Raw genomic sequence first — 25,619 nt, 5'->3', positions numbered from 1 at the left:
CAGTTGAATCATGTCCTAATACTACGTCCCCGCTCTTACTTACCAGAAGAGCAGTTGCTGCTACACTTCTGAGACATGTTGGGAGTGATTTTGCCACAGTGTCCAATTGTGCACTGTAGTATGCTACCGGTCTGTTAGCATCACCATGTTTCTGAGTGAGGACACCTGCTGCACAACCATCAGCTTCCGTACAGTATAGCTCAAAAGGCTTTTCATAATCGGGTATTCCCAATGCAGGTGCTTTAGTCAGACTATCAAGATTAAAGAACGCTTGCTCTGACTCCTCTGTGTGTACGACACGTTCTGGTTTTGAGGAAGAGACTAGCTCCTGCAATGGTAATGCCAGAATAGAAAAACTTGGGATCCAGGATGTACAGTATCCCCAAAAAGGTCCGAATTTGCTTTTGGCTCTGCGGCAAAGTCATGTGTTGTATGGCCTCAATTCTGTTGGTCGTCAAGTGTCTTAGTCCCTGGGTGAGACAGTGTCCTAATTATTTGACCTTAGTTTGACATGGCTGTAACTTGTCCTTTGCCAACTTGTGCCCTGTTTTGCGAGAGATGGAGCAACAGCAATTTAAGATCATGTAAACATGACCTAAAAGAATCAGAGCACAACAAGAAATCGTCCACATATTGAATCAGAACAGACCCATTGCTAGGTTGAAAGGATTGTAAACAGTCATGTAAGGCTTGGGAGAAAATACTGGGGCTGTCAATGAAACCCTGGGGAATTCTAGTCAATGTGTATTGCACCCCCCCCTATAGAAGAATGCAAAAAGGTATTGGCAGTCAGGGTGAAGAAGGACTGAGAAGAAGGCAGAACACAGGTCAATCACAGTAAAATGACTAGCAGGCGGTGGAATCTGCATGAGGTTGACAGCTGGATTGGGCACTATGGAGAATTGGCTCTCAACAACTTTATTAATTCCCCTTAAGTCCTGGACTAATTTATAGCCCCTCCCCCCACTCTTCTTCACAGGAAAAATTAGACTATTTGCTGTGCTGGATGTACGAATTAAAATCCCTTGTTGCAAAAGCCTCTCAATAACAGGATATACCCCTAATTCCACCTCCGGTTTTAATGGATAATGTGGGATTTTTGAAGCTATCCTACTTTTTAGATTTACCATCACAGGAGCTACATTTGCCATCAATCCAGTGTCCTGTCCATCTCTGGTCCATAGGGAAACCGGTATTTCCAGCAACATCCCCTTTACTTGAGATGGACTTTGTTCTACAACGGTAGAGTGCAACATTAAACTTTGAGGGGTATCCAATGTATCCTGTACCTCATGCGCGACTTGTATATACTCTGGTATATCTAAGAACACACCATCTGAAAGTATAGTATATTACACATCCCATTTTACATAACAAGTCTCTCCCTAGCAAGTTAGTAGGAGCCGCTGCAGCCAAGAGAAACGAATGCTTAGTATGCAGGAGCCCGATAGTAACTTCAGCGGGTTTAGTTAGAGGATAATGTAACACTCTTCCCGTTACCCCCATAGCTGGAATAGTCTTACTGGTCACCTGTAGATTGAAAGGAGAGGTTATCACAGATCTGGCCGCCCCTGTATCTACAAGAAACGTTTGTTTCCTACCGGCTATGTCAACTATCATTGTTGGTTCTTCTCTCAGACTCTCTGTTAACCTCACTGGCTGTAGACTACAGGTATGACCTGACCCCTAGCGCTATCGCTTTCCCGCACAGCATTTGCTGCTATAATATGTGCGGGTAGATGTGAGTCTTCTAGTCTATGTGAATTCTTCCTTGGAGGATATCTATGTATCCCACCTCTAGGGTTGTATCTGTCCTTTTTACAATCCCTCCTAATGTGTCCTCCTTCATTACAGTTGAACATCTGATCAATCTATGTTTCTTATTATGTGGGTTGTATGCTGGTGGTCGTGTATGCATCCCCTCTAGAGCCTGTATACTCACCGTCATTAACCGATCACTTTTCTCTTCCTTTTTTCTAAAAAGGTTTTTGTCATGCTCCACAGCAGACTCCCTAAGAGAATCTACTGTGATGCCTCTCCAATTAGGTAATGTGGTGTGCACTCTGGTTTTTAAATTTTCCCCAAGACCATCCATTAGTACTCCTACAGCTACTTCCTTGTGATTTGGGTCCTCACCTATGTTTGATATCCCAGTGAACCGTACTATCGCTGTTAGAGCTCTAGCGAAGTAATCTGATGCTGTTTCACTATCTTTCTGTTTGATGGTGAAAATTTTACTCCAATTCGCTACTACTGGAAAATAGATGGCTAAATGTTGGATAATTTGTTCTATATTCTCTTGATTCACCTCATCTGTCAAGGTATCCTCTTCCTCCAACGAACAATCTTTAATAAATTTTTGTACGTTACTATTGGGAGGAAGACATTCCCTCAACACTACACACCAATCCTTATTGGTTGGTTCGTGTGCATTTCCTAAGTCTTTAACAAATTTCTGACACTTTGAATTCCCAGATCCTAGAAAAGAGTTGGCAGTCATAATGGAACGTAATTCTGATCTAGTCCAAGGACAATGCATTGTTACATTTCTTAAAGGAACTATACCATCGTTATCCGCCTTCCCATTGGGAACCGATATTGTGCGGACTGGATTGATACCCACTGGTTTACTACCTTCAGGGTTCGCTACTTCAGTACTTTGAGATAGGTGAGAGTAGTGTGACCACTAGGAGAGACAATATTCAGCCATTGCCCCCTTTCCATACTTACGCTGAACCTCTAACATATTAACAGCATGGGCAATGGCTGAAATTACCGTGGGTTCATCCTCTTCTTCAGAAACACTTGCTTTAAAGTGACTTAAAACAGGATATAACTTAGCAATTTCCTTTTTTTTTCATTTTTAATAACGGCTGTACTTACTCCCCCCGCCACATAGGGTGGCAGGGGAGCGCTTGCGCTGAGTTCTCCACGCTTCTCAACGGCTACTTCCGTTGTGCGCGCGCTTTTCGCCACGTGTTGCCTTCCATTTGCCACAATTTTAAACAGTCATTGTTTATTTCTCACTTTTTTGTTGACTTAATCAACCATACTTTATCTTTTACGTTTTTTAGTACATCTGCATTAAAACTCCCTATTGTTGGAAAAGGCCTAACACACTCCTTGGTCATCTCGACCCACGTGTCCCAATACGCAGTTGCGTAAGCACCATATTTCTTGCACATAAGAAACAGTGCTGAACCAATAGGCCCTTCCTTAGGCAGTACACTGGCCATTTCTAGCGTATGCTTAGCACCCATGTTGAACAGTACCAGTCTATGCAGACCACACTTCCAAAAACACTTTCAACCCTTTGCTACAAACACTCTACCGCTAGAGATCTCTTACTGGCCGTGGACGTATTTGCTCAAGCCGCGTCCACTCGCTTCCGTTCGTACCAAACAAGGACCCCTAACACAGAAAATATCACTGTGGGGACCCAAGGGCTATCAGCTCCTCGATACCCTGGCTAAACCACAAAAATCTGTTGAGTTTATTACAACTGTTAGCACAAAGTCGATACAATCAACCAGCCTTTCAAATGTACTTCCTCCCCGCTGCCTTCCCAAGTTACAATCACGGCTTTCCTTGCCGTGTGGTCCGATCGCAACGCTTATAAATACTAACTATGAATAAACATTGCGATTACTCTTGGGAGCGCGCGCGAAAACTTCCTTTGTTTTCGCTCCCAGTATACCGTCCTTCAGTTGGGCAACCTGCCTCGTCAGACAGCAACTGAGCACAATAGTAAACAGTGTATCTACGTTACAAAATCACACACTATACACATTTTCTGCGCAGAAAATCAAAAGTTCCCAACAATAGTAATAATGTCTCAGAGGCTTTCACAAGTAATTATACTATGCACATATAATAACTATCAAAACGATTGTTTAACCACGTGGCAAATCTACCGGAAGTTCACATACGCTAAGCAATACAATATATCAAAACGCAATATGACAGAAAAAGAAACAGTTTTCTCTTTTGTCCCTAGATTCTAGTTAGCGCACCTTCAGATTATGCAAAACGGACATTCGTTTTCACAACACAGAGAAAAATTCAGGTTTTGAACACATTGCGTTCTTACCCGTATATGATGCTTCTCCACCCTTATTTGGGGAACCGAAATCCGTTGATCTTGCGTATCATCCGGCAACGAAACCTCCGCTGCGAGCCCCCAAATTGTTATGAGCGTTTTGTCGCTATCCAATAACGATTGTCGAATCTCGATTTGTGTTTCCAACGCACAAAGATTTATTCTCAAAAAGTAGCAGAATATATTCAAGCGAAATAATAAGTACAGCCGTTACTTATCGCAGGTGCTCTGGATCCAGTGTACAGTCATTCAGGTCTGTGGTCAAGGTGACTGAACACTAGATGAGGAGCTCCTGCTTATATGCACAGAGATACAATAAACAATGCAGATGGTATAGCTTGCTTCTATTGGTCCAGGTTTCAGGAAGGCCCGGGGGGTTGTAGATCATTGGCTAGTTCAACCTAAAGAATCCAAAGGTGGGGGTCATCTCTCCAATATTGCGCCGATCTTCCCGCCAAGATTCATAGTCTTAATAGTCCATAATTCCCTAACATTAATAACTTGCGTATGCACTCTGCGTTCCCTTCGCAGAGTGAACCGGACAGTCGCAAATGTAAAGGGGATTAATATGATACCACACGTGACATGATTCCTTCAACCTGTACCATATGTTCTACTGATATGTATATAACTTATAATATTACACATAAACACTACTATATTTTGACATAAATAACTGTGTTGCAACTACCATTAATGTGTACTATTTTACAAATGTGTGTGTTGGTGCGAATGTATGTAAAAGCGTAAATACTGTTGTTGCCACGTGTTGCGGCTGCGTACGCCCTTCCACGCCGTAGCGTGCCATACTCATCTTTTCAGACAAAGACAACCAAGTTTGCTTGATTTTAATTGAAATGACTTTATCCAATTTGCCGACTTCGACAGGGGGGAGGAGCTAGGGCTTAGTAAAACAGAAGTTTAAAGTGCCTACTCTATACCCAATGTCCCTGGTGACCCCCAATGGACTAAGAGAAACGGATTTTACATAAGTATAAAAATCCAATTTTCTCTTTCCTTGTTGCTATGTGTTAATTGCTGCTCCCTTATCTGAGAGGGCAGTAAGCAGGAAAGGTGGGTGAGGCTGAACTTTGTCTAGAAGTGCCCTGCCTACTAAGATTGTGACATGGGTAAGGCTGTGTTCCCAATGGGCCTTAGAGGAAAGGATTTATTGGAGTGAAATATACATTTTTTTATTTGATATTTAAAAAACTGCTCTGTGTTGTGTTTGTCTCTATCTTAAATTGTTCTTCTTTTTGGCAGCCCTCCCCTAAACCACTGGACATGAAGATGAAGTTTGTCTGTGGACAGTGTTTGCGGAATGGAAGAGAGATAGAGGCAGATCGAGATGGGAAGTACTGCACTGCCAAAGCCAGGCATAGGTATCCAATAAATCCAATAAAACTCTTCACACCTTCCTTACAACAAGGACACCCAATGTGTTGTGGGACTTTGGTTTAAGTGTATTGTTTAATGAATTTTAAAATTCACATAATATTCAGTTATCCCTTACTAAGACTTTATCAGTCTCATTTGTATGTACAATTTTTCTTTTTCTCCTTTTACAGTTAAGGGACATAGAAGTTGGGATATGTTTCATCTCTAGAATGCAGGGCACAAGAAAAAACTGACTTATACTTCTCTCCCCCTATAATGCCCCTGCTGCTGGTAAAAAAAAATATTTATCTTTCATCCTATCTGGGGGATGCTGCTACCATGGGTTGTGGAGTTGGCACTTAACAGGTTAACCTTGTTAATGTATCAAAGTTAAAAAACCCCTTCCCTCTGCAACCCCCTGTAGCCGCTCCAGTTTACTTTTATTACAGGAAGAAATAATTTTCTTGTTTCTTCTTAATTTAACTTATTTTTTGCAGCAGTGTGCTCAGTTAGCTTACAGAGCACATTTATTCAGACAGTGAGAGCCGGGCTGCTCTCACTAACATCGTAAGTTATTTTATTTTTTTCTTTTAAAACAGTCAGCGTTGACAAGCGACTTATAGCCGCTGCTACAGGACCGCGTTACCAGCGCTGCCTAAATGGCAAAGTGCGCTGGTAAATTTGATCTGTGGTGTGGTGCCGCCATATTGGGTTGTACCATGTCCCCTCCTCAGCAAAGTAGGGGGGGTACTTGTGCAATCAGAAAAACAGCCATCAGAAATCTGCTAATAGCAACTACTATAGATGCAGCAGATCGCCCTCTTTAACAGTAGAAAACTCGAGGAGTAGGAAAAAGGTGCAGTCGGAGGGTACGAAGGACAGTGCCCCCCCAGTAAATGAACTATTCGAAGGGCGACAACCACTGCCCAGGAAAAGAGTAGCGGACATTCTCTGGGACACTAAGTTGCTTACAGACCTCTCCTCCTCTATAAGACATCTTAGCCTGATTGGAAGTCTAAGTACCACTTTTCTTACATCTTTATATTGTAGATAGGGGTGTATTGAAAAAAAAGTTGTTGCAATAGCATTTTTTAATAAATATAGAATACTATTATATCATAGTTTCAGGGTGGTACAGACCGTTGTGGTATGCCAGTCTTGGTATCGCTTAACTGTTTAGCCCTGGCAGCTACGTCTGCGACTGGATCTTCTAACACAGCAGTCTCAAGCAGCAAACTTTTAATGGCATGGCTCTTGAGGCCGTGATTCTTAAGCAAAATGGTGCCGGAGTCTAATACAGTCTGATAAACTAAAATAAATTGTGATCACATGGTTGAACTAGGCTCCCATTTGCATTTTTTTCCCTACTTCCTGGTCACTTCTTTGGCTCCAGAAAGGTGTAGTCAAAAGTCTTTCCTTGATTGAGCAATTTTATGTTTCACACTATGGCTCTCCCTGTCGTCCTCAAGATTGACTATACTGCAAAATGTTACTCTCTTTACAGGCAGTGGTAAATATTCCACCACCATTCTGTTCTCAGATTCTCATTGGGAACTTAACTTTGTCCTAATCATTCATACTTTTTCAGCCCCTCTGTCTGTATGATTTTTATCTATTTCCTTTCATGGAAGATCGCTCTTCTAACCATTGTTTAGGCAGGATGGGTTTCCAAGCTGGCAGACCTTTCTGACTGGTCTTCATACCTTGTTGTTTCTACATCAACCAGGAGTTGGTTGTCCCATTCTTTTGTCTACAATGTCGCAGAAATTCACTCTGGTCGCGGTGCACTGTCTTCAGATATTCCTGTCCAGGACTGAGGAGTTGTGCATGATGAGGTTGTTTGAACACTTCTCGAAAGTGCTGCACGGACCTTCAGAGGACCCGGTGTACATACCAACTCCCCGATTCTTACTGCATACATTTTAATGAAAATTCTACAAAGTAGATGTTGCTGCTGGAGACTGTCCTCGAGATAACTATTTACATGCAAGCTTTTCTCCACTACCATAGAGTTTAGTTTTGGGATATTTCAACTTCTATGCCCCACCCCCCACCCTACCCCTGGCTGCTTATGTTTTGTTTTTTTAAACTTGCCCTTAAATCCTTTTAAAGCCTTAGGAACACACAGACACAAACCATCCACTAATGCTTTGGGTCAGTTTTACTCTGCTGCTCATTTGCTCTTGTCTCCATGTTGGACTACTGGAAAATTTAAGAGTAACAGGAAAGCAAGAGGGTTATTGGCAGGAGGAGAGGTTTGTTTGTTTATTTATTTTCTTTATTATTCCCCAATACCTGCCCCTACATAGGGGTGGAACATAACCCAGTATCTTTGCCCCTTCTACAGCCTCAGAGTAAAGACTTTAATGGAAAGTACAAAATCTATTTATTTACACATAACTTTATCAATTCTTTACCTCTTACTACTTTATTTCTGTTGTTTGGCAGCTGGACGAAAGATAAGCGAGTATTGCTTGTAATGTCAAAGGCCAAAAAAAAATGGGTTCCCATACGACCCCTGCCGTCTATTCGCTCCTTTCCTCAGCAATATGAGGTAAGAAAGCGCGTTGCTTAATGTAAAATATGGAACACGATTTTGAATAATCTGTGTTTCAACAATTTTTTTTTTTTACCATTTTCCCATGCTGCATATCTTAAGCAAACATTTTTTTCCTAAGTCAGGTGCAATGTACATATGATGCACATTCTAAAAAATATGTTGTGCACATTACGTTGGGTACTAATATAGGTTGCACATTTTATTATATTGCTAATGTGGTACTTCAGCAAATTTACAAGGTGTCTTGATAATGTTAGGTAGCAAAAATGTAAATGTACCAGCATGTATGTCATGTTGCACAATTCTGAACACCTAAGTTTTATGTCTTTCATCATATGGTCCTCAATGTTCCCTAATGACCTTCATTGCCTTTAATATAGTATTTACATCAATATAGTATTCAAAGAGAAATAAGAGGACACTGAATTTACAAACGAAATACATCTCCATTTGCATACTTCGTCACTTTTGATGTTCTTGCATAGAATTACCTATTAAATCACACTATATTGCCGTAAACATAACACACTGCTTTAAGCTTATGTTTCTTGAATTATATAGTGCATGATTAATGGGTACTTAATGTAGTTAAATTACAATCTGTAGAAGCTAGTAATATGTGCAGTCTACACTGACTTCTGTCAGTATAGTTCTGTTTATGGATTCAATTAACCCCTTATTTCTCATACGTCCATTTGGGGGACACTGCTATACATAGGGGTATAGTAGGTGGTACCAGGAGTCCAGGCATTTAAACAGCTAAATCTGTGAGTGACACTCTACCCCTGCTATACCCCTTCCACAGGAAGGATATTCAGTTTAGTTTTTGTGCCTTAGGAGTAGGCATGTTTTCCAGGGTTCCTGCTCTGGATTTAATGTTTTGTTTTAGTTTTATTTATCTTTCTTTTTAGGGGGGAAATGCTGGGCTCAGGGATGCCTCCCAGGGGGTGGATAGCCTGCGACCTTCTTCCACCCCCTGTCCCTGAGCTGGGCTGAGTAGCTCTGACAGCTATCTCACCCCCCAGCATTGCCTGCAGGTCATCTTTCAAATTCCCCGGCAAAACGACTGTCCACGCTATTGAGCACTGACAGCCGCAACTGCAGCACACAGACAGGTGCTGTGGTGGCATCCCCCTCCCCCCTAGGCAATGAGCATTGTCGTCATGAAGGGGGACTGAAGCAGCCACAGCAGATCTCCGTTGAATCGGAGAGTACAGCTGTGGCTGCAAATCACACAAAGGAACACAGAGCGTCATTGTGGACGCGGGTGCAGCCATTGGCTTGAAAGGAGGGGGAGGTCCTGGAATCCTCTCTTACTTCCTGGTGCCAGCACAGAGATTTCGGTGCCTTTTCCACACGGTGGAGGACGGAGCCCTGCTGTGACCCTCTTACAGGACAGGTTTTTAAACCATGTTATACATCTCTTTATACAATTCGATTGTCTTTAGGAGTGTGTGTGCTTGTGTGTGAGGCACTGTTTAGCATTACGATTATATCTATTTGAAATATCTGTATATTGTACTGTTTGCTGGTATACCCTTAAGGGGTTACCGGATATATGTTTAAAATACAACCTGGACCCTTTTAAATACATTTATTGTGTGTATAATTCCTTCATGTTCCCAAAAAAAATAAAAAATGTTGTGATTTCTATTATAGTCTCTGTGAAGGTGTGTGTGTGTGTGTGTGTGTGTGTGTATAATATATATAGATATATATCTATGTCTATCGTACTCACATTGGCTGTTAAAAAAACAAACATTCACCACAACTGCAAAGACAACCTCTAAAAAGGGAATGGCTGCAGGGTCTGCTATGCATTACAATTGTGCTAAATGTAATGAAAAATTGTCTTGTGGACAGTCTGTGAGGCGGAAGTCCGGAATTGTAGACAGACTCGGTCTGCGTCCAGGTCCGTGGATGAACCTCCTTGGCTGCGTCATTTGACTTCGAGGTTAACGGAGCTCACCAGGGTAATGTCTCACCGTGAGGTAAGCCAACCTTCTACTTCTGTTTCTGCACTACACATGTCAGATACACAGTTAGGACTGTCCTCTTCTGGAGTGTCCCAAGTAGAATCACCTTTAGCACAATCCCTTGCGGTTTCAGGCCGGGGTTGAGCTGCGTCTACTTCCTTACTGGAACGCTTACTAATTGCAGCTAAGAGACCGTCTCATAAGCGTCAGGCCTCTCAGGAAGCTAGGGATTTTATCTCCTCTTCAGAGATGTCATCAGAGGAAGGTGAGGTTCATCGAGATTCGGCCAGTGTGGAAGATTCGTCCACAATGCAGGGTGTAGAGGACCTGGTGTTGGGAGTGCGCCAGACTTTAGGCTTCACCAACCCAGAGGTATCCCGGAAAGTTTCCTCCTTCAGGTCAATCAGTGGAAATCATTTCAGACGCCTGGAAAAAGCCTGATAGGCGTTTTTCCAGGCCAGCGAAGCTTAAAACTCTCTACCCTCTTCCAGCTGAAGATTGTGATAGATTTGAAGCACTTCCAAGGGTGGTCCCTCCCATAGCCAGGTTGACTAGAACAACCACCTTACCTGTTGAGGGTGTTGTTTCCCTTAGGAATGCCACATACATTTTCATGGCCTGCGTCAATAAGGCTATCCAGACATGGGCAGAGCAGTTGTCAAAGGGTCTCCGGGATGGAGCCCTTAGTGATGAATTAATGGTGCTCTTTGATCATATTAGAGAGGCTTCGGAGTTTGTAGGACAAGCTTCATTGGATGTCAATTCTAAGCGTTCGTGATATCAGCAAGATGGTCCCTATGGTTACATTCTTGGTCTGCGGATGAGGATTCCAAATGCACCTTGGAGGGGGTTCCCTTTGATGGCGCCTCTCTTTGGAGCTAGATTACACCAGCTCATTTCGAAGGCTACGGGAGGTAAGAGCCCTTTCTTGCCTGTCTCTCAAACTAGGCCTAGACAGCCCGGGTTTCGGTCCTTTCGGCCCTTCCAGAGGTTTAGAGGATCCCCTGCTAGGGGGCAGTCAAATGCCCCAGCTAGAGGCGGGTTCCGTAGAGGCCAGGGTCCCTTACGTAGGGGACATCCTAAGCTAACAGTCGGCTTCAGCATGGCATGACCTCCATACACAGAGCCGTGGTGGGAGCACGTCTTCTGCTTTATCGACACAGATGGCTGGAATCATCATTAGACCCATGGATCAGGGGCATTATCACGAGGGGGTACATCATAGACATGCTTCAGTTTCCTCGTTACCGGTTTTTCACCATGGGGCTTCCCAAGGCTATTTACAGAGGTGATGGCAGTAATTGGCGGCCCTTCTCTGCTTTCAGGGAGTCATAGTGATTCATTCAGAAGAATATACCTTTTTATAGCGCTAAATGTATCAAGAACAAGAGTGTATGCATGGCTCCTCACAATGGGTAAAGATGTTTCTCAAGAAGGGATGACTAAAATAAACTCAGACATATATACATAGCATATTATACAATAGTCTCTATAGTATCACACAGTAGTGAACCCTCTTTCAGGTGCATACATTCGTGATAAACCTCCTATAAAATGAGATAACCATGTGAGGGGGGGTCCCTTAGGGATTCTGCTTACAGGATTTCTCAATTAATCAGGCACATCAAATCATAGATGGGTTCCTCGTTGCTTCCAAAAACCTCCAATGCTCATAACATATGAATGAAGGGATAAAACAGGTATAGCATAATACCATTTCTTTAAAAGATTGACACCAAAGGTGTCCTACAAACAACTTAAAACAAGAGCTGGTGCCCTCCTATGTGCATACCAAATAATCTTAGTCCAGTGCACTCTCTTAGTCCAGTGCACATAACTGTGTGTATATTGTTTTGGGAAGTTGGTGGTCTTTCCCATATACCTTGGGCAGCTTTTTGGATAGCATTAGCGCCTATCCTTGTCATTTTTCTCATTGCTTGTTCTTTTTTCCACAGTAATTCCTTACTTGGACGACCTTCTGTTGAAGGCTCTATCGGCTCTGGTCCGGTCACAATACATTCAGTTGACCAGATCCTTCCTAGAGGAGCATGGTTGCATAATCAACCTGCCAAAGTCATCCCTAATCCCTTTGCAGAAGATGTGGTTTCTAGGGTTAGATTTCGACACCAGGTGTCAGAGAGTATTCCTCCGGATGTCAAGATTCTTTCTCTCTGTTCCAGGATCAGAGACCTCTTAAGCATGCATCGAGTGTCCCTGCTGCAATGCATGAGAGGCTGCTAGGGACAATGGTGTCGATCTTTGAAGCAGTGCCTTATGCGCAGTTCCGTTCGTGGGCTCTGCAGTGGGAGATCCTGCGCAAGTGGTCAGGTTCTCACTTACATTTGGACAGGCAGGTGATCATTCTATCATCTCGGGTCCGCCTGACCTTCACTTGGTGGCTGATCAGGTCACATCTGTCCCGGGGACGATCACTTCAGACATGGAATTTGACCATTGTCACCACAGACGCAAGTCTGTCTGGTTGGGGGAGGGGGGGGGGTCTCACTGCAACCTTCAGTTTCCAGGGTCAGTGAGACCCGCTGGAGTCAGCTCTTCCCCATAAATGTGTTGGAGCTACGAGCCAGCTTTGTAAAGGCTCAAAAGGATCCTTAATCAGTTTGTGGAACTTCGTTTCCTTACTCGGAAGGTGGCTTTTCTTTTGGCAGTGTCTTAAGCACGCAGTTTCTGAGTTGGGGGCTTTATCTTGTTCTCCCCCCTTTTTGATTTTTCATGAAGACAGGATGGTGCTTCGCACCAAGCCTTCTTTTGTCCCTAAGGTTGTTTCCTCTTTTCCATTTAAACCAGGAAATTGTTGTCCCTGCCTTTCCTCAAAGTACTAGGTCACGGGATCAGTTTTTGTTGGATGTAGTTAGGGCTCTTAGGTGCTATGTGGACCGCACAGCTAGTTTGCGTAAGACCACAGATCTTTTTGTGCTTTATATCGCAAAGAAGAGAGGTTGGCCTGCTTCTAAAAGTCTCTCTAGCTCGGTGGATTACCTTCACCATCAAGCTGGCTCATTCGAGGTCTGATAGACCGTTGCCAGGAGGTTTGTCAGCTCATTCCACTAGGGCTGTGAGTGCTTCCTGGGCGCCGTGTCACGGAGCTTCTGCTGAACAGCTGTGTCGTGAGTCTACGTGAAAGTCTGTTCACACGTTTGTGAAATTCTAAAGGTTACAGGGCTTTGCATCACAGGATGCCAGCTTTGGCTGTAGGGTTCTGCGTGCAGCCGTGTCAGAGCAGTCCCTCCCTTAACGGGCAGCTTTGGTAGGTCCCCTATGTATAGCAATGTCCCCCAATTAGACATATGAGAATATAGGACTTTTGTACTCAACGTAAAATCCCTTTCTCGCAGTCCATTGGGGAACACTGCGCGCCCACCTTGCTCTGAATGTTGTATGGTTGACTGTGTGGTTGTGTTTAGCTAAATTATTTGACCGCCTTCGGGCTTTGTTATACATAAACTGAATATCCTTCCTGTGGGAGGGGTATAGCAGGGTTGGATTGTCACTCACAGATGTAATTGTTTAAGTGCCTGGAATCCTTGTTCCACCTACTATACCCTTATGTATAGCAGTGTCCCCCAATGGACTACAAGAAAGGGATTTTACGGTGAGTACAAAAATCCTATTTTTCCAGAATTTATGTGGCCTGATTTATCTTTCAGTGAGTTTCAGCAGGCATATGTGTATTCTATCTACAGTATGTGACAGGTCTGCAAATAAATTGTTAGCAGCTTATTATATTATATACAACTCTTTTTGTCGCACACAGATCTGTGTCCATGTGCAAAATGGCAAGAAGTGTCAGTATATTGGAAACTGCACCTTTGCTCACAACACAGAGGAGAAAGACATCTGGACATTTATGAAGGAGAACAAGGGTCAGTGCAGTTTATTAATGGCTGGAGAATGCTTGCTAGAAGTTTGTCCATTCCAGTGTGTTGGAGAGTAAGCTGTTCAGATGCTTTGCTAGGATTTTGATGTAAACATTGTATGATAATATGTGAGTGCTTTCCTATGTGTAATAATGACACACACATTTTTGTCACCTTATTTCATTGACCCCCTATGTTTCCCATCTCAGTCTTGGATCTGCAGCTGATCTTTGATATGTGTAATAAGAGCAAAAGCCCTGCAGAGAAACCTGGGAAGACGGCAGCAACCATAGGTTCTCAGAAAGAAACCGAAAAACAGATTGTGATGCCAACCGATTATGCAGATCTTATGGTAATTTGTGTGTTCCCCCATCTCTCTGGTTTGAGCTTTCGAGATGATTTGGTTTCAATTTAATGCTACACTCTTGGTCTGTGTTTGTAGTATTATGGGAGTGATGAGAGAACTATTGGAAGAGGGGGGAACTAGACAGAATTAAAATAAGATGGTAAAATTACAATAAGCCGCACTCCCTACATATAGGTATGGATCTTCATCCTCCAGAATTCACAAACTTTCAATTTAGCAAAATCCTTAAACCTGAAATCCCATGACCAAATGCATTTTTTGTGTGGGCTTTTTTGGGATTTTTTCTGAACATAAAATAAGACACTGGTTACCTTTTAAGAAGGCACATCTTCTGTTCTATTTTCCTCCGTTTTCTTTCTTCAAGCTGCTATTAATTATTTACAGTTTTATAAGTTTCATGTGAATACCATGACAACCAGTCACCAGACTTATTGGAACAACCCTCAAAGCACATTTCCCCCTCCTCTGCTGGTCCATGACCACTAAGGAGATTCTTGATTATCAGATTTCGTTCTTCTCATGAATGAGTTGGAATTCTGAAAACCAAATGTGCTCCAGCTGACATATCTTGCAGTGGCAGCCATACACCATAGAGTAATTTTGCAAAGGGAACACATTTATAGGAGGACTGGAAAGTGAGCAGTCTGCCACATATTTGAAAGATAGAATGTTTGCTATTTGAAAATAAATAAATAAAGGTCTGTGTGGGATTGCATCTTTAGGTAGTTAAGTGATTCACAATAAACAAAACCATAGTACTGAAAAGCTGTTGTGAAGAGTGTATTTCGCAACAGTATAGTATTCTGCTTCATTATTTTCTGCTCTGCGTCAAGCTAGGAATTAGGTTCAGACAGAATAGACCCATCCACTTCGTTCATACGTTGTGTGGTTGATGGAGAAGACTGAGATATTTGCCCATGGCTATACCCTTATAGTGGCTCCTTCAAAACATTTTGAAGTTTAGTACAGAGATTGGTTTAATCTGTATCATGTCCATGCTGATTGGAAGCGGTTTTAGTCTTTCATATTGCTATTTTCTTTTGTTCCCCCCCTAAAAGGCTGGATTTCACTGTTATCTCTGTGGTAAGAACAGCAACAGTGAGAGGCAGTGGCAGAAACACATCCAGTCGGAGAAGCATAAGGATCGCATGTTCACACTGGAAAGTGAGGAAAGTCCATGGAAGTATCGCTTTCCGGCTGGGGAGTTCAAGCTATGTGAGAGGTGCGTGTCCGGTAATTCACTCGTTAACGAGTTTAACTTAGAACTGATGCCAGAGCAGAAACTGACAGCTTCTAGGAGGGCTGCAGGGGCGCACCCAGGGGGCGTTTCCTAGTCCCCAGAAACCCCTGTCCTACCTGGGGTGCCGTATGATTACAGTGGCTGGCCCCTCTCCCGGGACCAGCCACTACTGCTTGTAGCTTGCAATCGTCTCCCAGTCAAGTCCCCTACTGTGTGGGCACAGCTCTCTGCCGGCAGATTGGCCCTGCTCCTTCCTCCCACACGGCGGGCATTGGTGTTATGCAGGAGGCAGAAGAAAAAGGTAAGAGTGTGTGTGTGTGTGTGTGTGTGTGTGTGTGTGTGTGTGTTTGTCTGTGCATACGACAGCTTGTATATCTGTGCTTATCTGTGTATATGGCAGTTTACATGTCTGTGTGTTTGATCCTGTGTGTTTGTGTTTGTGTATGTGTGTCTGTGCTTATCTGTGTATGTGGCAGTTTACATGTCTGTGTGTGTTTGTAGCCATGCCCCTACACATGCTGGACACGCCCACTGGTATAGTGGCGTGGAAACCCCCCTCCTCGAATCCTGCCTTTGCCCCTGGGCTGTAAACGGATATGCAAGCAAGCTCACGCTGAGTTACAGATTACTCTTGCAATACATAGTTAATTCTATTCATGACTTGACCATATGCAATAGCACTAACTAACATCAAGCTATATACATTGTTATAAGCAGCTGGTAAAGGATAGATATCCCCAGGCTGATTTGAGGGGGATTTAATTCAATTAATACTATAAAGGGCTGTACTTATTGGTGAATAAGGGATAATTATATTGGTAAGTGAGAATCATCCATGAAAAACACAAATATCTGGCCATGCCAAGATTCAAAGATCACAAGACAATTCATCAAGAATTCCCCTCTCTCTCTTCCACACCAGATTAACATTTACTGATTAGTCTCTTATTAGTTTACAAACCGAGATTAAATAAAAAATGCGTGTTTACCTAATGCATTGAAGCCACCCCCCAATATTTTTATTTTTGAAATTTACCAGTAGCTGCTGCATTTCCCACCCTAGGCTTATACTCGAGTCAATAAGTTTTCCCAGTTTTTTGTGGTAAAATTAGGTGCCTCGGCTTATATTCGGGTCGGCTTATACTCGAGTATATACGAGAAATTATATATATATATATATATATATATATATATATATATATATATATATATATATATATATATATATATATATATATATATATATATAATATTACTTAATCCGTTCCCTCTGCCCTCCGTAATACTAGCAGCATTGTAAGATAGTGATGACTTGAAAAGCAATCACGCTCTAACTCTGTAGTGTCTGTTGAGGACAGTCAGTATTTAACTTATGTGCAAAACAGAACACTCATTTGCACCCCTTGCAATGTAACATGGTTTTGTCCAGGAGACTGAAGTAAGAATCCTCTTCATTTAAGATCCTTAATGAATCCGGCCCTAGATTATGATTATAGTATCTTAATGTATGCAGTATTTATCTCCTACTTGTCCGGATGTCCCCAGTTATTGTTCACTACAGTAGAAGATGATGATGACCTTGTGGGTGGCAATGACCTGTCCACTCTTGTGATCGATTTATGTTAGGGAGAACAGGGCTCCATGTGATGTCATTTTGTAGAATGTACTATATAAATTATAACTAGAATCTGATTGGCTGCTATAGGCAACATCTCCACTTTTTCAAACCTGCAGCTTTGATAAATTTTACCCTCAGAGTAGTAGTGAAACGGACGCAGGGAGGTTCACATCTGCTTTATGAAAGAAAGTTCATACATCAGCTTTCCTAAAATGTAGATTTCTGATTCATGTTTGCAGACTGACATTTGAACAATGTACATAACTGTATAGTGCTTCACTTTCCTAATCTCTGTGGTTTTAGAATACACATTGTTTTCCCTCTGGCAGCTAGGTTTATAACAGACCTGAACAATTTGACTTGCTGCATTTTATCTTCAATTTAGTTTTATCTATTCAATTCCTCTGATGGGAAAACATCTACAAATCTATTTTCACAGACATACCATTGGGGGACACTGCGACAGTTTGGTATAGTAGGTGGTCCTGGAGTCGGGCACTTCAATCTGAAAGTGTTGAGAGGGCTGCTCCACCCCTGCTATGCACCTCACAGGGGGAACAGTCCTCAATTTATTTTAAGTGCCCTTTGAGGTCGGGCATGCTTTTCAGGCTCTTGCCCTGGATGCACTTCCTCAGCAGAGGCACCATTTTCTCACCAGCCTTTCGTCTCTCCTGCTTTGCTCATCCTGTTTATAACAATCTCTCACTTGTACAGTATTTTTTCCTGTGCATTTCACTGTTTTTCATATTCCTTTCTAGCCTGTTACATTTTGTGTAGTATGAGTGAGCCCACATATACATCTATTTAATTTATAGTTCCTGTCAGTGACCAGTCTGTCTGTATTTTACAGCTTCTGTGTTACTGCAAGAATATTAATTTCTGTACTTTCTCTGATAATTTGTTTGATTTGAAATTTACCACTATGGCTGAGAAAGGGACTTCCAAGACTAAAGGAACTGCTGAAAAGTCTGTGCTGCATTATATATGTGTGAGGTGGAGTTAAGTGATCAGCGGTTGCTTGCTACGGCTGTGGAAGAACAGGCTTGACTTAAGTCTCCCACATCCTTTTCTGAACTCACTTGGGTAACGTCTCCACGACTAGACCCTTCCCTCTAGTAGGGGTGGAACTGTCCTCTTAAAACTTTCAAATTCAAGTGCCCCTGACTCCAGGACCACCTACTATACCCCATTGTCACAGTGTCCCCCAATGGACTAAGAAATTGATTTTACGGTAAGTAAAAAATCCTCTTATTGTCAGTATAAAAAAGTTGACAGGAATTTCTCTATATGACACCTATTGTAATTGCTGCCGTTGAGCTAAAACTCAGCAGATCATGGATCTGCATTATTCTGTGTTAAATTTGTACTAACATGATTTGTGTAGCTATAATCTCTTTTCCCGTCTCATGCCAGGTTTGAGGAAACACAGAGTTGCCCTAATGAAAACAACTGCCCTTTCGCTCATGGAAGGGAAGAATTGGCAGAGTGGCACGAACGTAGACAAGTCTTGCAATATAAGGTTTCAAAAGCTCGCAAAGACATGCTACTGGAGCCTAGCGACTCTGACTTTGGCAAATACTCTTTTCTTATGCTAGATTTGGCAGAAGAATCTGAAGAGAGAGGGACAGCAGGCACATCGTGAAGCAAATTGTTATCCCCTAACCCTCATGTACAACACTGGCTTTAATTGGCAAGCCTTCGGTTTTACCCTCAAACAGTATGGCTTTGATTTTCGGTGACGACATCATCACAGTCCATAATTTCCTCTATCATTAGGGAGTACTGGTTTGCCCAAGGACATTGAATTGGTGAGCCTTCAGGATCTGAAAGGTTCAGTGTATGTGTTCAGGATTGCATGGTTTGTGGTATTTTGACCTTGTCTCAGGTGTGGTGTTTCCAGATATCACGCTCTATTTTGCCCCATAAGCCAAGTAAATAGTATACATATAGAAATAACCTTCAAGGCCGAACAACCTATTAACATCTTCAGTACTAAGACAAGTATAATATCTGCAATGAGGGGTTGGTAACACTGCATCCTAGAAATGAAAAAAAAGGTAATCATTTAAGTCCCATGTGTTTTTAGTTAGTCTTTTTAAAAATGTGTCAATCATGTCAGCTAAAGACTAAAAATGTAATAATTTAAAGGAGAACTCGCAAAGTTGCAATAAAATTCAGTTAGACTTAACTGTCCTATGGAAATCCTGTGATTCAAAGGGTTTCCCCACAGGTCCACCTTTCATTGCATATTCCCCATGAATTTCCCTTTGTGTTAACCATTCCCATAAACTAACCATTCAGGCCAGTGTACACCGATCTTAATCAGAGGGCAGAGAAGAAACAGTCCTGTGGAGCTTTGGAAGGAGTGAAGTTCAGGGGAGTTTGTAGGATTGCTGCACCACAGGTAAACTGCATTTTATTTGGAACTTCCTCAGCTCCTTCCAAAATAAAATTGTAAATTTATGTTGGAGATCATCTTTAATGCCTATATCCAAGTGTTGTTTAGAGACCTTTTATGTCCTCCTGTCACTTCAATAAATTCAAAAGATGGTAGCGTTAGTTTGTGTAGTTGGCTTTTCACAATTGAATGGTTGTTTCTAGTAATATTAGGGCAACACGGAATATCAGGGAGGCGAGCAGGGTCAGATTTTTAAGACAATTGGGGGTTCCACTGATCTGTTTGTGTATGGGAGGGGGCCATTATAAAAATGTAATTGGAGAGCCTTTTAACATATAGTAAGATAACTTAATAGATAACTTAATAACCAAATAGAAAACTGTATGTGATAGTATAGTTCTCCATTTTAGTGTTTATTTTTTTAAGGTGGCTTGATAATTATGGCAGCCAACACCTATATAGGTGGAGATTCTAGGGTTCCAGCTATGTTTACATGTGCTGACAATTAGTATAAAGATGTATAAATGGATATGAATGCTTTCTTGTGTGCTAATGTCACTTCAACATTTAGTTTTTTCTGCAATAAGAACATACTGACCTTTTTACCGCTTTATTTGTCAGACAGGTATTAAATAATTGGTTTGGCAATTCCTATGATTGGCCTGTAGAATAATGTAATTCCAGATTAGAATGCTTTGTAATAATGAATTGAACATGTTCTTTAATGTTTAAAAACAAAAAAATTGTAAAATGTATAAGAATGTGTTCCTTTGTTTGATAATTCAGTATTAATATTATCAGTACTGACTGAAATATAAAAATATGAAGTTAATGACCTCTCCTTACTGCAGAGCCCACCAGAGTATATTCAGCCAGTTGCTACACAGATGTAATCTGTAAAGTGTTTTGGTTTGACTGTAAATTATTTTAATAGAATGTTGAAAAAATGGTGACTTAATTGGTATTCAGAAGATCATGGGGGTTTTTGTTCTTTCAGTGTCGTCTTATAAATATCCCACCTTAAATACAGTTACTGTATATGGTACTTAAAGGACCACTAAACCTATAATTCAAGTTACTTTCCATTAGTTACTGGTAACATTAACACACACATATGCAAGTTTCAAAACCTTATGTGAAATATTTTTTTCATTATTAAGATCTTTTTCCTTTAAACATCAGACTTCCTGTCAATCACGCACGGCTGCTTTCCACCTTCAGACAATTTTACTTTGTTGTTTTTTGTCTTTTTTTTGTGTACGCCCTCTGGGTTCATTCTGTGTGTTTTGTTTGAGTTATGTTTTTTTTTAACTTGTAAACAATTTATTTTGTTAACACATTGATGCACTTCAAATATGCTCTGTAGATACGTTTGTATCAATTACACAGGGCATTTAAGCTGTGCTGCATCCAATTAGAAAAAAACAACAAAAAAAACCAATTATGCCTAGATGACATACCAGACTTGGTAAAAAGCACAGAAACTACCAAAACAAAAAACAATAAATCAGTGTTATTCAGTAGACGTTGCAGGCTGACATGTGCAGACCACTCAATTAAAGGATGCTGCAGGAATCTTTCTGAGCCTAGTATTCGTAGTGTTCATACAGTGACACAAGTCCTGATATTGGACCTTTATATAATCATTTATGAATGTTTCAAGATGCCTTTTGTATTAAACTGCTTATATTTAACACTGAGATAATGCCACCTATTGCCAGTATTTGAATGTTGGATAAAATGAGTGTACACTTAGGCTGAGCCAGTATCCTTAAATATCCTCTTATGCAATGTGTTAAAGTGGATTACTATGCAAAATGAACTTGGCTTATTTAAAAAAAAAAAAAAAAAAAAATCTACTTCTAATAGTCCATTGTGTTATCGGGAATGTTTTGAATGTACAGGACAGTTTACCCTGCGGAGTGTTTACAAAAATTGGCACATTTATGACCTATAATGCCACCTTGTGATAGACATAGGTTGCTGCAGAAATGCAAAATATTAATAACCTATAGTAAAATAGTTCATACTGATTCAGAGCAGAGATTGTTTTCATAACTGTACATTTTGTTACTGCAAAACTGTAAGTACTGTATATATAGGACTGCAGCATTTCCATTAATGGTCTATAGTATCATGTGTTCAGCCTACTTTAATGCTAATGAAATTCATATACTGAATGTAAAGGCCCATTAAATCAAACCTAATTCTTTTATCTACAAGTAATATTCACAAATATATATAAACACATACATATATACATTCAGGAACGTATCGGTACTAAAGATAAAGATAAAATTGAGATTGTTGGAGAAGTCTTCTCCCTATGCCCACCAGATTTCCTGTCTTTAAGTCTGTTAAGACTGTTTTCAGGCTCTGTCTGAAATGGCTGCTAACAAATGACAAAAGCTTGCACATCTGCATAGCAAATGGAAATACAATATCGCTCATCTATCAAGTTCTGACAAGGTATGGAGACTTGAACATTATATTGACAAATGTTACAAGATGCTGATTCTTATCGATTAACCTGAATTTTGGGTTTAGTGACCCTTTAAAATAAAGACTTTCTCCCTACTAGGGCTGTTTACATTTATAATCCTTAACTATTTACAATTTATAAGGATTTAACATAACCATTGCTAGTGACACATCTGTTTGTGGGGAAAAAGCAATTTTTCCATCACCCTTTGAGTGAGGCAGATGTTCTGTCTTACTGGGCTTATTTTTAGACTATATACATATTTTCAGTGCCTTGGTGTCAATGTATGTTTCATTCATCTGCAGAAGACCTCTCAATTGTACTTCACTAAAATTTGCCATTTTCTGTATTAAAATGAGAATTAAGCATGTTTTTGAGTGTGATTTTTATATTTAAATATACCTTACACAATGTATTTCTATCATGCTTATCGCGCAAAGAAATATTAACCCTTCTGATGATGAAATATAAGCCAAAAAAGTGTCTTCACTAAATTGGCAATGGAAAACTTAACCCAGACACGCTTTTTTTTTTTTTTTTTTTTTAATCTGCCTACATCAACAATAAAAGTAAATATTTTGTTTGGAGAAACACTGTTAATAATGAATGAGTCATTAGTCACACTGTCCATTGTGCTCACCAACAATGCCTGTGCAGGTAATCTCCCAGACAGCACCTTGTACAGCTTTGGGGAGATCTTGCATTATGTGTAAATGGATCTGTGGGGGTGTTTTATGTTTGAAACTTTTCTGAAAAACAGTACATGGACAGAAATTGTAGTTATGTGTTACAGTCATGTGGTTATTCTATGAACTATTTTTATTATCTTTAGAGATTATTTTTTTTTAAACATTAACACAATAACCCATAACATCCTCCCCCCTTTCCCATGCCCGGGGAATGGTATGTAAGTAAAAGTATAGCAGACTCTTCTTACTTTTTCTGTAGTGGACAGTGCCTTCACCTGCTGGTTACTGGGCAATGTCTGGGGATACATGAGCTACAGGGGGACACTTGGGGATTCACCTGCCTACCACTAGCATTTTCACAGTCACTAAATGTTGTAAAAAAAATGCTTGTCCATTCTCCTGAAAATTCCATGTATGTACTTCTAGTGCATGGCCAATAAATTACTGGTTCCTAAGCCTCATCTATGTTACATAAGCTTTTTTTTTCTCACCTCTTATTAAAACTTGATATATAGCAAACAAATGGCTATTTGTTCTGAACAATGGGGATTCATTTATGTAAAAGCAACAGTGAACAAATAAAGTTGTTTGGTCCTTGATGTGTTTTGGTTCTGAGTGTTCCTAGTGATTGTCACTAGTCCCTTTTGCAGAAAATGCAAGTACCATCTGCACTGACTACGTTCATGTGTATTCGTTGTCATCCAGTTACACATTAATATAAATATGTACTGGGAGGTGCACCCTTCCAGGAATAGAGCAGGATCTCTAGGAATAGTGGTTATTGCTAAACAAAGAGCTTTTTAAAGGGCTGTTACACAATATTAAAAGTAGTGATAACACACAAACATACTAAGACACATTAATACAAACATTACATGGGGTTTTGCTGCCCCTTAGTTTTTTTTTTTCATGGACATGTTGGCATGGGGTAATCCAGCCCTCTGTCCATTTACCCAGCTCGAATAGCACTGATCCCCTGCTTTCCCACTCTCTACTGCAGGGTGCAAGCAAAACCCTATCCAGCTTAAGGGACAGGAATATCTGTGCACACATAGGGGTGGTGGGTACAAAGTGGCATATTATAATGGGGGTGAATGGGGCTTTTGCACTGCAGCCTGGGTGTCCAATAGCCACCACTCTGGGGCCTAAGATTCCTCTCTGCTCACAATGAACAATGGTGAAAAAACAAAAAAAGTATCAAAATGGTATACCCTACTATTTCAGTTTATATGTCAACAAATCTTTTAGGGGTATAAACTAAAGTCCCTTTCTTCACCTTTTAACCACAGTTTAAAGAGCAGAAAAATTTATAGAGATTTTAGCATAAATTCAATAACCTGGAGCAGGAGTGTAACACTTACTCCTCATGTTCCTTTAGCATCACGAAAGGGCTACAAAATACATAAAGAATCTAATCTTTAGTTATGAAACGTCATGGCCCCTTAAACAGTGCCTTTGCCAAGTCTCATGTGAGGTTTGTGTTTCCTTCTTCTCTCCATTCATTGTAATTATTATCCATGTAACTTGTAGTTATGCTGTAAAATCTACATGTGGAAGTTTTTCCTATCCAAGTAAGGATGTTCTCGGAGATTTCCATGGGTTTCTAGTTTCTGAACACACTTAAGGGATCTGCACTCTTTGGCAATGCTTCTACTGAGAGAGGATGAACTAGTAACCACTTGTACAAAGAAAAAGTGGGATTTGTCATGTTTATACCTTCAAGCAATTAAAAAAAATGGATCCTTGTTTTTAATCACAAGATGGAGCTACTAATTCCACCCAAGTTAGTAATGTCTTCATATAATTAAACAATTTTACTGAACTTCCCAGTTGCAAACAAATGTTCACGGGACTGTACCTACGCCATATGACAATTGCCCTTCTGGTGCACCACTTCTGTCCCCTAAGTAAGTTCATCTTTATTTGGGCCCCTTCAAATGTGTAATCTCGCACAATGCGGCCCTCAGACCAAAGAGATTGTATTCCCGTCCCCTAGAGACTTCAGCCCTGTGCCCACCAGGCAGGGGTTGGAGCATAGGGGGACCCGGAGGGTCTTCCTGTTAGAGTGTTACGAGTTCAGTATGAAATAGCTGTTTGCTGCTTTGGGGAAGACCCTTCTGATTCATCCTGCTGAATAATGTTTACACTCATGGCATTCTACTAGTCAGGGGGTGAGGAATAAATATTAGATAACAAGGCCAGTTACTGTTATAACTGATATTTACTTATTATGTAAAGCATTTGTTATGGAGTTGTTTAAAGAAGAAGTACCTGCAATAAAGATAACGAGTGGATGTAACTGTACAGTAAATTGTAAAGCCACACAGACATCTGTCAGAACAACCAATGCACCACTCCTAAGCAAACCTTTCAGATAATTGTATCACATGCTAACACAAACAACTAAATAGCACTTCATAAATGAAAACTCAAATTGTTATTAAATTTGTAGATACTACAATATATGCAAAGGATCATTTTATAAACACTGTAGCTTAGACTTAGATATATCTTCAATTAGTAAATTATTGTTTCAAGCATTGCTTTCTGAAATAGTTCATTATAGTCTGACTGCTCCAGTGATCATGCTCTGCTGAATTATGTGGATATCTAATTTCTCCTTGCAGTGCAAGACAATATCACACTAGTTGAGAGAACTAAGGTGTTTTGGGCAAATTAATGAATATCTGTTCACTCTGCTGTGTGTAGGGGGACAGGTGTACTTTGATACAATAGATATTTTTTGTATGAATAGGCATTGACAACTTAGTTGTGGATGCTGTATGCATTAGAATGGTTTAATTTTTAACAGTTTTCTAGAGCACAGATATATGAAGGGTTCACATGTCTGCTGGGAGGAGTGGAATTTACTGAGAAGCATATACAATTATCTATATGAGCTGCAGTGAAGGACGAGTTAGGCGCCGAACGACAATAT

The 25,619-nt window shown here is 40.8% G+C and overlaps 1 protein-coding gene across 3 annotated transcripts in view; it reads left to right on the top strand.

Annotated features, from left to right (window-relative positions):
* Positions 1–23,280, top strand: part of ZC3H7B (zinc finger CCCH-type containing 7B) — a 96,686-nt gene extending 73,406 nt beyond the window's left edge. For 2 of the 3 annotated variants that reach the window (XM_075182997.1, XM_075182995.1), the window contains exons 18-23: positions 5,363–5,481; positions 7,925–8,030; positions 13,785–13,893; positions 14,097–14,239; positions 15,313–15,476; positions 18,526–23,280. In XM_075182997.1, coding sequence (XP_075039098.1) covers positions 5,363–5,481; positions 7,925–8,030; positions 13,785–13,893; positions 14,097–14,239; positions 15,313–15,476; positions 18,526–18,754 — 870 coding nt within the window. In that variant the 3' untranslated portion in view covers positions 18,755–23,280. Of the gene's footprint in view, positions 1–5,362; positions 5,482–7,924; positions 8,031–13,784; positions 13,894–14,096; positions 14,240–15,312; positions 15,477–18,525 lie in introns of those variants that run through there. The other variant, XM_075182996.1, reaches the window with a different exon arrangement.
* Positions 23,281–25,619: the final 2,339 nt, after the last annotated feature.

Source organism: Mixophyes fleayi, chromosome 8 (genome assembly GCF_038048845.1).
Source record: "Mixophyes fleayi isolate aMixFle1 chromosome 8, aMixFle1.hap1, whole genome shotgun sequence".
In the NCBI taxonomy this organism is placed as follows: Eukaryota; Metazoa; Chordata; class Amphibia; order Anura; family Limnodynastidae; genus Mixophyes; species Mixophyes fleayi.
Note: the sequence above shows the minus strand (reverse complement) of the source record. Positions and strands in the feature narration are given on the sequence as shown.